This window comes from Eumetopias jubatus, unplaced genomic scaffold (assembly GCF_037043125.1).
Source record: "Eumetopias jubatus isolate StellerSeaLion01/CBP00866 unplaced genomic scaffold, mEumJub1_p1.0 scaffold_13, whole genome shotgun sequence".
NCBI lineage: Eukaryota > Metazoa > Chordata > Mammalia > Carnivora > Otariidae > Eumetopias > Eumetopias jubatus.
This window is the reverse complement of record NW_028274819.1, coordinates 92,075,434-92,088,064: the sequence shown is the minus strand read 5'-3', so window position 1 is coordinate 92,088,064 and position 12,631 is coordinate 92,075,434. Positions and strand designations below refer to the sequence as shown.

General features: G+C 37.4%; 1 protein-coding gene across 2 annotated transcripts in view; it reads left to right on the top strand.

Moving 5' to 3' along the window:
* SIRAL1 (SIR2 antiphage like 1) overlaps positions 1-12,631 on the top strand; it is a 46,594-nt gene that overhangs the window by 24,897 nt on the left and 9,066 nt on the right. For both annotated transcript variants that reach the window (XM_028120782.2, XM_028120783.2), the window contains 2 exons: positions 2,520-2,772; positions 11,482-11,709. In XM_028120782.2, coding sequence (XP_027976583.1) covers positions 2,520-2,772; positions 11,482-11,709 — 481 coding nt within the window. The remainder of the gene's footprint in view (positions 1-2,519; positions 2,773-11,481; positions 11,710-12,631) is intronic.

Genomic DNA, 12,631 nt, shown 5'->3' with positions numbered 1-12,631 from the left:
CACAGGGCTTGATCCCAGGACCCTGGCATCATGACCTAAGCTGAAGGCAGACCTTAACTGACCGATTCACCCAGGCATCCTGAGAGAGAGAATCTTAAGCAGGCTCCATGCCCAGCACAGAGCCCAGCGAGGGGCTTGACCTCATGACCTTGAGGTCATGACCTGAGCCAAAATCAAGAGTCGGACCCTTAACCGACTGAGCCACCCAGGCGCCCCAATACTCTAGTTCTCTATTGCTTTATCATTATACTTTCTCAGAGATTTTCTTTTTTCTTCCAGTGTTATAAATTTATTCATTATATTTTTAATTTCCAAGAAATCTATTTGTTTGCCCACCCCTTTTTTATAGCATTTTGTTCATTTTTCATAGATGCCTTTTTTTTTAATTTATATGAGATACCGTTTTCCATTTTTCTTGTCTTTCCCCTGTTGTCACTTGTTTCCTCCAGATTCCTTTCTCTCTGCTAGTTTGTTTAGGTGTAACCCTCACATTGGGGGCTCTGTTCAAATGTAAGGTGACCTTTCTTTGCTCATATTTGAGAGGACACTAAAAAGCCAGTTGGAGAATCTGTGTGTGCATTAGGGACTTGGTTGCTGATGGGTTTCGCTGTGGATGTCAAGCATGGGCCAGGTTCTGTAGCTGAGGAATCCCCACCTATCAGAATGTGTGGGTCTTTTTTCTCATGCTGGCCATTTTCCCCCACAGAGGATGACTGGATGGGGAATAGGGTGCAGGTACAAGGTTGACTGCCAATGTCTCCTCTGGGAGAAGGGCACAAGGGAGAGCCTTACATTTCATATACTGACTTTTACTTAATTCCCTTTCCCAAGCTGTGCACAGTGTTCTCAAATACAGAACCCTCTGGTTCAACCTCTCTGGAAAGCAAGCCTCCAGTCGTAGAGTTCTAACTGCTTCTAATATGGCCTTGCAACAAATCCTGTTTTGGCCCCACCTGTCCCTCTACCTTCAGATTTATTTGAACATTCCGAAAGTTTTATAGAGGGAATCATCTCTTACTGTACAACTCCTAAAATTTTGTTGGCCTGTGTTATCTGCTGTCATCTTTTCTTATTTTGATTTTTACGAATTTATACCTTCTAAAAAATTATAATTAGTGGTTTTAGGAAGAATCAGAAATAAACCACAACTGCTAATTTTTTCCTTTTTAACTGGAAATTTTAAATTAGGCAGATTATACCTTAAACCTATAATGGGTGAGGTAAAAAATTCAAATAATAAAGCACAATCAAGTGAAAAGTAAAAATCCTTATTCTCCCTAATCCCCAGAATTAACCACTATTTACAGTTCTTGTGAATCCTTCTAGAAATTTTCTATGAGTATGTATTTGTGTATGTTTCCATATCTTGATTGCCTTGAACTGATACTCATTTCATCATTTGCTTCTAATATCTATTATCAGTCTTTTCCAGTAGACTAAACTTTTAAGATTAGGGACTTCATTTTACTCATGGAAACATCACTGGTGCCTCCCATAGTGTCTGGTACCTTGTAAGTTTTTCATATTTGTCGAATGACTGAATTCAAGAGTTGGAGATAGGGAAGGCAGTTCTTAGGTTTGTTTTCCCAAAACAGGTTGCCCAAGGCTTAAACTACCATTTCTTACGTTTTGCCAAAATGCAATCCTTTTTCTATTGTTTTGACAAATTGAGAAAGGCAATTTCTTGGAGAACACCTGCCATTAGCAAAAATTAAAGTGAGTAAACGTATTTCAAACAGATTTTAATATAGTTTCCAGATTGAAGCAGGGGGTGGGGTATGGAGAACCAAAACACAAAACCTGTGTCTGTGCTCTCTCTTCAAGACAGAACTCTGTGCTTGTCTCACAGTAAGAAAGGAGTGTTTTCCACTTCTTGTCTTATCTGTTGAATAGTTGTATCTTTATTTAGGTAATGTGAAGCTCCTGTGTTTTCAGAATTTTGTTAGCTACTTTTTTTTTCTTTTTGCCTTGCAGAAATCTAGAACAAAATCACAGTGAAATGTTCCCATACTTTACTGTCTCATTCTCAGTTTTAGTCATTAGTCATGCTCAATTTTATCTTATTTGTGTTTACAGAATTTGGGCTTAACTTTGGCTTTCTTTCATCTCTTTTTTATATCTCAACAATAGGAATTTAATTTGTATGGATTTCATTTCTCTCGGGAATCCATGTTTTTTGAAATTTAAAATATAATTTAGTTAGCAGAACTCAGCTGGGCTATAATATAATTGGATCTTTTCCTACTATTAGTGGGTTTTCTTAGGTTGAGAGAACTATGAGGGAGAAAATTGATTTTAAGATTGCCTTTTAGGATTCCTGAAATAGGTTTTTCAGCAAGCCCTGGCACAATATTCTGGTCTTTTTGCTTAAGAGACTCAGGAGAGGTATCAGAAACTGGTAGTTGTCGTCTTTGCAACTGTGAAAGTGGTAGCTGAAAACCATGATTTTCAACAGCCTTTCCATGTGCCTCATATCTGTTGGACATTCCCAATCCTCTTCATTTGGTTGACTTTTCTAGGAAGCTGCTTCCAAGCCTAAAAACTAAGAAGCCTCGGGAACTTGTGCTGGTGATTGGAACAGGCATTAGTGCCGCGGTTGCACCACAGGTTCCAGCCCTGAAGTCCTGGAAGGGCTTAATTCAGGCCTTACTGGATGCCGCCATTGACTTTGATCTTCTAGAAGATGAGGAGAGCAGAAAATTTCAGAAATGTCTCCATGAAGACAAAAACCTTGTCCACGTTGCCCATGACCTTATCCAGAAACTCTCTCCTGTGAGTATCCTGGCAATATTTCCTGAAACCATGACACATGTGCTGAATGTAATAAGGATAGTCATTTTGAGCTTATAGATTTGGGGGGGGAGGGACAGACCGAGAGAGAGAGAGAGAGTCTTAAGCAGGCTCCATGCCCGCCCAGAGTGGACTACAGTGCAGGGCTCGATCTCACAACCCCAAGATCATGACCCAGGCTAAAATCCAGAGTCTGGAGCCTTAATCAGTTGAGCCACCCAGCTTATAGATTTGCATGCCATTTGGCTCTTCCACAAAAGGTCTGTTCAGGGTAGTTATCTTGAACCGTGTGTGTGTGTGTGTGTGTGTGTGTGTGTGTGTGTGTGTGTGTGTGTGTGTGAGAGAGAGAGAGAGAGAGAGAGATGGCAATCATGAGGGTTGTTGTTGAAGTCTTTATATATACAGAAATGAGACCACTGTCCCATTATTGCTGTGTTTTGAATTTACTTTGTATTCTCTGCTCATTACTGTGAAAGTGGTATTCCCTGGCATCCATGCCTTTTAGGGAACCCCAGAAAGATTAGAGATAATTCTTACCATTTTTGGGTGAAGCAACACCGTTTTTTTTTTAATGTTCCTTTTAAAGGAGCTCACTCAAAATATTTATGAGGAATTTTGTCTTGTTTTATCCAACTGAGTTGGATACCAATTCATGAATGATAAGACCCTCCTTGTCTTGCATCGTCTTCAAAATGCCTTCAAAAATCAGAATTCATTTAAGATACATTTAGAAATAATAGAGTAGCCAAATCATGCTCTAAATCTTCATAAATCCTATATTTTTGGGGAAAAAATAGAACTCTTGTTATAAATTATTAGTGTTGATTCCCACCCCCTCCTCCCAGGCCCTCGGGCTTTATAGGACAGAAGTGTCATTAAGAGTTAGCCTAAAAGAGCCATTTAAAAGTAATTTCCTCTTGGTTCATGACTCATTTCAGAAACTTAGTACCTTTTACTTCCTCTTTTCATTTCTTTGTCCGCAGTTGTGATAAATTGTTACTAACCTAGAATAATGTAAATAATTAGTAGGCTTTAAAGAGCTCATGGGACCTCTGTCTCACACCATACACAAAATTAACTCAAAATGGATAAAAAAAACCTAAATATAAGAGCTAAAACTATAAAACTAGAAGAAAACAGATTTAAAGCTTCATGCCTTTGGACCTGGCAGCACTTTTTTTTTTTTTTTTTAAGATTTTATTTATTTATTTGACAGAGCACAAGCAGGCAAGTGGCAGGCAGAGGGAGAGGGAGAAGCAGGCTCTTCGTGGAGCAGGGAGCCTGACATGGGGCTCGATCCTAGGACCCTGGGATCATGACCTGAGCCGAAGGCAGACACTTGACTAACTGAGCCGCCCAGGCGCCCCGTGGCAGCACTTTTTGAAACATGACACCAGAAGCACAAGTAACAAAAGAAACGGTAGATACATCGCACCTTACCAAACGTAAAAGCTGTTAGGCTCAAAGAGCACTATCAAGAAAGTAAAAAGACAGCCCCTGTCCCCCGAACAGAAGATATTAGCAATTCATCTATCTCCTAAGGGTGTAGTATCCAGAATATATAAAGAACTATTATAACTTAATAAAAAGGTAAATAAGTCAAGGGATTTGAATAGACATCGTTCCATGTGCCAGTAAGTACATGAAAGGATGCTCCATGTAGTAGTCATTAGAAAAATGCAAATCAAAACCACATGAGGTAAAGTCAGAAAGTCAGATAGTTAAGTGTTGGCGAGGATGTGGAGAAATTGAATCCCTCATACGCTGCTGGGATTGTGAAATGGTACAGACAATGTGGAACACAGTCTGGCAGTTCCTCAAACAATTAAATATAGAGTTACCATCTGACCCAACAGTTTCACTTCTAGATACACCCTAGAGAAATGAAAACATATGCCCGTAGAGAAACTTACACACAAATGGTGATAGCCGTATTCATAATAGACACAAGGTAGAATTACCCAGATGTCCATTAACTGTCAAATGGATAAACAAAATGTGGCACATTCATACAATGGAATACTACTTGCCAGCAAAAGGGAATTCAGTACTGATGACATGCTGCAGTATGAATGACCCTTAGCATAATGGAAGCCAGCCACAAAAGACCACGTATTAGATGATTCTGTTCATACAGAATGTCAAGAATAGGGAAATCTGTTAGAGACAAAAAGTAGATTAGTAGTTGCTGAGGCCTGGAGCACAGATGGAGGGCAGCAGGGTGATATTTAAAGGGTACATGGTTTCTTTTTGATATGATGAAGTGTTTGAAAATTGTGGTGACAGTTGCAGTATCTGTGAATCTATAAATAATCACTGAATTTACACCTAAAATAGGTGAATTGTAATGAGAATTGTATCTCAGTAGAGCTGTTAAAAATAAAGGTAAAAGGATGGGAAACATGTATAATCCAAACACTAATCAATAGAAAGTGCGAGTGGCTGTATTAATATCTGATAAAGTACACTTGAGAGCAAAGAGGAAAGAAAATATATTTTTTTAATATCTTTAAAAAACAAAAAACATAAGGGAAAAACAGAAGGGAAAAAAAGTATTACGGAGGTGTGTCAGCCAATTAATAAAAATGTTATCTTTCTGGAAAAAAAAAAGAGCTCATGAGTCAAAGAGACTAGGAAGACTGATCTATGGATAAAGAAGTTCTCTTTCAGACTAGGATGTCCAGTGTTGTCACGTCACTCTCTTGTCGTGGCTGTAAACTTCACTGATTCGTCACAGTGGTTTCCTGAGAACAGAAAGCATGATTTTGCTAGTTGGGTGAATTGTGATTGAAAGTAATGAGAAGTTTTGAAGTCAGTGTCAGTAAGCGTATACCTAACAAATACATCAAACTGGGGTCACTAATTATCTTCGGATGAAGATTTATTAACCTTAAAATGTAGTTGTGGGTTAGTGTTAGTTGCAGTAGCAGAGCAATTATCAAACTTTTTGGTCTCAAGACGCCTTTATATACTCTTAAAAATTACTGAGAAACTCAAGCAGCTTTTGTTTATGTGGAATATAACTGTCAAGATTCACCACTAAAAAATGAGAAATGTTTAAAATACTCACTGAAAAGTAACAATAAGCCTATTACATGTAAACGTAAATAACATGCTTGTGGAAAATAATTATATTTTCCAAAAAACAAAAATAAATTAGGAGAATAATATTTCACACTTTTGCAAATCTCTTCTATTAGAAGGCAACTGCCTTCTCCTTTCTGCTTTATATATACTGTGTGTTGTTTTGGTTTGAGTATATGGAAAAAATCAGGTCTCAGAGATCTGTAGCTGGCAAAGAAAAGTATTTTAATAGTCTTTTTAGGTAATTATAGATATTTGTTGTTGATACTACACTAAAAACTCAGTAAGGGGTGGCTTCCTTCCTAAAGATTAATAGCAATATGGAATCTGAAGTCAAATCCATACCTTAACTTTTCTTGTTCTGTTGCATTAAAATCCATGATCCATCTTGCACTTAGAATGAGTCTTTTACCCATGCATGATTTTGTAACATCATGCGTTGGTCATTTGGAAAATCTTGGTTTGCTGAGTTACATATATCTTCTAGATGCTGACACATTTCACTACACAGCTCAAAAAATTGTATTCATTAATAACACCACCAATCTCATCACAAAAGTATTTGGAAGCTGTCAAGCTCATGGTGGCAGATTAAAGATTTCTAAAATTCTGGATAAAGAAGATGTGAGATGTATATCTATATAAAATCTATATAATATATATATATAATATTAGCCATCAGAAAGAATGAAATCTTGCCATTTGCAATGACGTGGATGGAACTTGAGGGTATTATGCTAAGTGAAATAAGTCAGACAAATACCATATGATTTCACTCATATGTGGAATTTAAGAAACAAAACATGAACACAGGGGAAGGGAAGGAAAAATAAGATAAAAACGGAGAGAGAGACAAACCATAAGAGACATAAGAGACGCCTAACTCTAGGGTTGCTACAGGGGGATGGGGTAACTGGGTGATGGACATCGAGGAGGGCATTTGATGGAATGAGCACTGGGTGTTATATGCAACTGATGAATCACTAAGTTCTACCCCTGAAATTAATAATACACTATATGTTAACTAAATTGAATTTAATTTTTTTTAATTTCTGGTTTTTTCTTGAAAGCTCAACTTTTGTCATTGGCAACCAAGGCAGCAGTCCTGAGTTGTTTTCCTCAAAATGGCAGGCTTACTTCATTTATTTTTGCAAAAATGCCTGAGAATGTCCAAATCTGAATGACTAGTTTGTCAGTCATTTGTTCGAGTAAAAATAATGTTTGATGAAAAACTGGATTGTCAAGCTTACAGTTCAATCACACAAGTGTTTTGCCTGGAGACAACCATCATACTTCAGTCTGCAGCAGAAGTGCTTTGTGCATATTTCCTCTTTCTTCACACAGACGTTTACAAGGGCATGTGCTCAAGGGTCAAGATTTAATACAATTAATTTTTACTGCTTCATTAATGACATTCTTAAATGACACTGGAATTTTTTTTCTTACTGTAAGTCTTTGGTCATGAAGAATGCAGTGATTATGGGCACAGCTTGGTTCCACTATCTTGATTCACACTAAGTCACTGGCAGTTTTACCCACGATTGCTTTTGCACCATCAGTGCACATACCAGCAAAGTTTGAAAGACAAAAATTACCTTAATGTTATTATGAAAATAATTTTACTTTGCAGACTCCTTAAAGAATGTTAGAGATCCATGGGGTCCACGGGCCATGTTTTAAACTCTCTTTAATAGAGGATATGTAGGAAAAAAATACGGGCAAACCAGAGGCTTTAAAAAAAAAAAAAAGACACATTCAGGGAAATTTGAACACTTGAGTATTTGATAATAAGGAATTAGTATTTTTTTCTTTTAGGTGTGATAGGTGGTATTACAGTTACGTTTTGTTTTATATGTAAGGGAGGGGTCCTTTTAGGAAACTGTTGAAGTAACTGCCTGAAATATGCTTGGGAATTGCTTCAGAAAAATTCTGTTCCAAGGGGAGAGGTGGGAGGTGTATGGTGGAGGGGAATTGAGGTTAAATAAGATTGGCCATGTATGATAATGGTTGAAATAGGGTGATGGGTATACAGTGGGGTTTATATTCTTTTTATATATGTTTGAAACTGTCCTTTATTTTTATTTTATTTTTTTAAGAATCTAACAGCGGTAATACGGCAGTGTTAATTTAATAGGCCTATCTACTGAGCCAGTTTCTTTTAGTAGGGATACATTATCTTTTAGTAGGGATACATTGTGCATTCAATGCAGAGAACTTGGGTTTCGGAATCAGACTCAGCCGTTTAAATGCTCTAGGACCTCGGGAGAATCACTTAACTTCTCAGGATCTATTTTTGCACCTGTAAAACTGGGCTAATACTACTTAACTTGTGAAGAATAAGTTAGACAATGTATATAAAGTGTTTGGCACATCGTAAGTACACTATAAATTGTTAATAACCTTGGTGGGAAAGAGTCCGGATTTTGTTTTTACTGTATCTGGGATCAGAAAGAGAGTTAAGGGTAGGTAGTATTGGATTCAGTTCACTGTTTTAAGTGAATAAGAAAATGTCCATAAAATTGTGTGGGAGTTTGGCATTTCCTTTTGACTGTGGAACCTCCTTGTTTGTTTTCATTCCTTTGTCTTTGCTTAGGCTACTGGTGGGAAATTTAGTTCTAGGGTCACATGCTTCAAGAGAGAGAAATGTTCGTTTTAAGTCTGAGGAAATCACAGCTACAAAAAGCCTCTTTCCTTCCTCTCCATGTTGATATGCAAGATGTAATAACTTAAATAGAATTAAGAGATAGTTAGCTAAAATAAGTGACTTTTAACATTTATTCCCAGGCTTTAACCTTTTGTATTTCTTTCCTTAGAAGCAAGAAAATATTCCACACCCATGATTACCTGATTGTATACTCAGGTATTTTTATGTGTGTGTGTAATGATTAAACTGGTACTGGAATATGGTGTTGTATAACTGTTTATGTATGAATCAGAGTACAAAATGAAGATACAAAACACAACAGGGAAGTTCTTAAAATCACTGGAGTTTTTGTTTAATTTTAAGCTTAGTTTTGCTTTTTTTGAATGGGTATTTGTGCACATTGCAGAAATCAAAATGATGTAAAAAGGTGTACATACATTGTGACATCTCATTCCCACCATGGCTTTGTCTACCTCCTCTTCCCAAACTCAGCCCTCCCCCATAGGTGACCACTCTTACTGGCTTTTTGAGTATCCTTTCAGTGTTCCTTTTTTGTAAAACAAGCAAATAGGACTAGATTTATTCTATTTCACTACCTCTTTAATCCCTCATGTCAGAAGGTAGCATTCTAAATGTAGTGTTTGGCACCTTGTTTGTTTTACTTAACTGTATATCCTGGAGATTGTTCCATGCTAGCTTCCTTTATATGGGTTCTTGGCCATCTCAGTCTCCTACACACGGATACTTGGCTTGTTTCCAGTCTTTTACTGCTATAGATAACAGAGCAATGATAATCTTGTATATGTTGTTTCATTTGTTTGTAGTACATCTGTGGGATATATTCCCGGAAATGGGATTGCAGGACTGTAGGGTAAATGGGTTGTAATTTTAGTAGATATTCAAGGGGCATCATATTTTCGATAATTCATATATGTGGTGAAATTCAGTAAGTATGGTTGTAAATTCTTCACTTTTTCTGATCAGATTGTTCATTCTGATTGAGTATTCGAGTCACCAGTTGGTTGCCTATGACTGCTAATATGTGATGTAATTATTCATGCCATTATGTAATGAAAATGGACAAGTTGAAAAACATGATCCACATTATTAGCCACGTAAATATGGGCTATTCCATCTGTTTAACACTAGAAGAGAATCTTTGAGCCCAATGACACAGGGTATAAGGAGAATCCTGTCTGGTGGTAGATGTTGCATGGAATAGTGATTGACCAGATAAACTTCTGGATGTGTCACCACCAAATAGAGGAACTTTTTCACCTCTGTGTGCTAGTATTCCAATGTTTAAGTATTTACCATTTCTTTGGTAGGTATAATTTAAAGATTGGATAATTTTATAAAATACTTTGAAAAATTAGGAAAAGAATTTGGCAGATGGAAGTGTATTTTATGAATCTGCTTACGTGGTTCCATGGAATCAGATCTTCCTCTGAGCATTGCACTATTCGAAGGATACACAAAGGAAACCAGGAAGGTAGGGGGACTACTTTGAGGAAAAACAGAAGGAGCTCAATATCTATGTGTCTAGCAGCTAAGTACAATTACTTGGAGTTCGGGAAATACTGGGGCCTTTATGAACTGATTCTTGCTCTGATACTATCTAATGGCTGGTGTTTGCAGGAACAAGATAGGGATCAGACATCTGTTATAGCACATTACATAGTTATGTTCCCGTTTGAAATTCCTGTGTCCCTGGGGCCACTTTGTCTTTTAAGTTATAAAGCCACCTTCCTACCTGAGGTTTGTATTCTATTTTGTCATTAGTCATCGAGATATTTACATACTCTCAGAATGAAACTGGGAAAGCTCTTATTCAGATAAACCATATGTAAAGAAGGGCGAGGGGCACCACCTGGGTCACTCAGTCAGTTAAGTGTCTGCCTTCAGCACGGATCATGATCTCGGGGTCCTGCGATCGAGCCCCATGTCAGGCTCTCTGCTCGGGTGGAGTCTGCTTCTCCCTCCTGCTCTGACCCTCCCTTCTGCTTATGCTCTCTCTCTCTCAAATGAATAAATTAAAAAAAAATCTTTAAAAAATATTAAAAATCAAAGAAGGAAGTGTGTTTAGGACTGATTAGTGTTTGGTTTTTGTTTTTTTTTTTAAGATTTTATTTATTTATTTGACAGGGATACAGTGAGAGATGGAACACAAGCAGGGGCAGTGGGAGAGGGAGAAGCAGGCTTCCTACCGAGCAGGGAGCCCAATGTGGGGCTGGAGCCCGATGTGGGGCTTGACCCCAGGACCCTGGGATCATGACCTGCGCTGAAGGCAGGCGTTTAACGACTGAGCCATCCAGGCACCCCAGTGTTTGGTATTTTTAAAAAACAATTGCAAAATGCAAATTTTTGATAACCTTCGTTATATACTAAGTATTTTTCCTACCACACCTGTAAACAAATTCCTGAATTATGCTAGGGGAAAAAACGTGCAGGGAGAAGGTAAGCCATTTTTCCTAAATCTATAAACATTTGTAAAAAGCACCCAGGATTAGAAAAAGAGACACTAAACCACATTTTAGAGATAGCTGTCTTTTATTGGTTATTCTCCAGGTGAGGAAAGTTTAACAGAAAATATTGTCTTCTTACCTGAGACCTAATTAGAGAAGGTAGTAGGTGCTGTGCGTTTCCACCCCCTTTGTTTAGTCCTGGTAGTAATTCATATTTCTCGACCATGCCCATTTTCTTCAATCTATAAAAATGCTTATTTAGAGAATTTATGCTTATTTGCATATAATAGTACAGATCACTTACTATGTGCTAGGCATTGTGCTTCAGCACATGGCATGTTTCCTGTTTTTCTTACTATAACTCTCTGAGGTAGACAATATTTTATCCTTATTTTAAGTACACAGTGTCCTTCAAAAATTTGCTGTATTACTGTAATTAAAACAAATGACCTACCCAAACATGTGGAATTAATTTTTCTCTTTCCAATCCCTCCCCAGCGAACTAGTAATGTTCGATCCACATTTTTCAAGGACTGTTTATATGAAGTATTTGATGATTTGGAGTCAAAGATGGAAGATTCTGGAAAACAGCTCCTTCAGTCAGTTCTCCACCTGATGGAAAATGGAGCCCTGGTATTAACTACAAACTTTGATAATCTGCTGGAACTGTATGCAGCAGATCAGGGAAAACAACTCGAATCCCTTGACCTTACTGATGAGAAAAAGGTAAAAAGTAAAGGATTAGTTTCTTCTTCAGGCTTGTGGGTTGTATCTTCATCAGAAATGCTGTTTTCTTGTTGGTATATTATACACTGTTGGTATTTATGTTGAGGTAGAAAAGAAGATTCTTGTCCCTAGTTGGATTTTTATTTTTTGATTTTTGAGATAAAATCAAAATAAAATGCACAGCTCTTAAAAGTGTTCAGTTCTGTGATTTTTGACAATTTCACCCAATTTCAAAGCAAGGTTATAGGAAGTCATTTGAGCTGTAAGATCTTCTTAACATTTGCTAATACCAGATGAGCATAATACTGATTTAGAGTTCTTTCTTGGGATATATTGTTCATGGTCTCTATTAGAAATGTGTGAAAACTACTGTATGATATATGAGAGCAACTTTCAAGCCAAGTGATAGCTGGGTTGAAGTTAATGTTCAGTGGAAACCTCAGGAGAGTTTTGTGTTTTTTTTTTAAATACAGCCCATGTTATACCTAAGCCATTTACCATAATACTGAATTAGAGATGTTGATCTATGTCAGCAAGATAAGGCTTTTTATTAGAATGGTCACTTGCGTTTGTAGTTTGAACTTTAGCACCAATAGGATGTTGGTGTCAGAGACAATGATTGAAGAAGAAGAAAAAAAAAACAGGTTGTAAAATGCCACCAAGTCTCATTTGTCCTGCTTTGTATTTTTGCAATTTTCCTTCTCCACTTTGTTTTTCCAAGGAACCTGCCTTTGTGTCCAGCCTAGAGCCCAGATAAATAGAATTCGGATAGAAAACTGACTCACTCACTGGTGTTTAGTGTCACAGTACCGCTCTTGTGATTTTGCTGAGCTTGCAGTCAGGTTTTAAACAGAAATCAAATACAAAGAAATGGTGCCGTGAAGACCGGTTGGCTCTGGCTGGCATGTTTTCCACCCGCTAC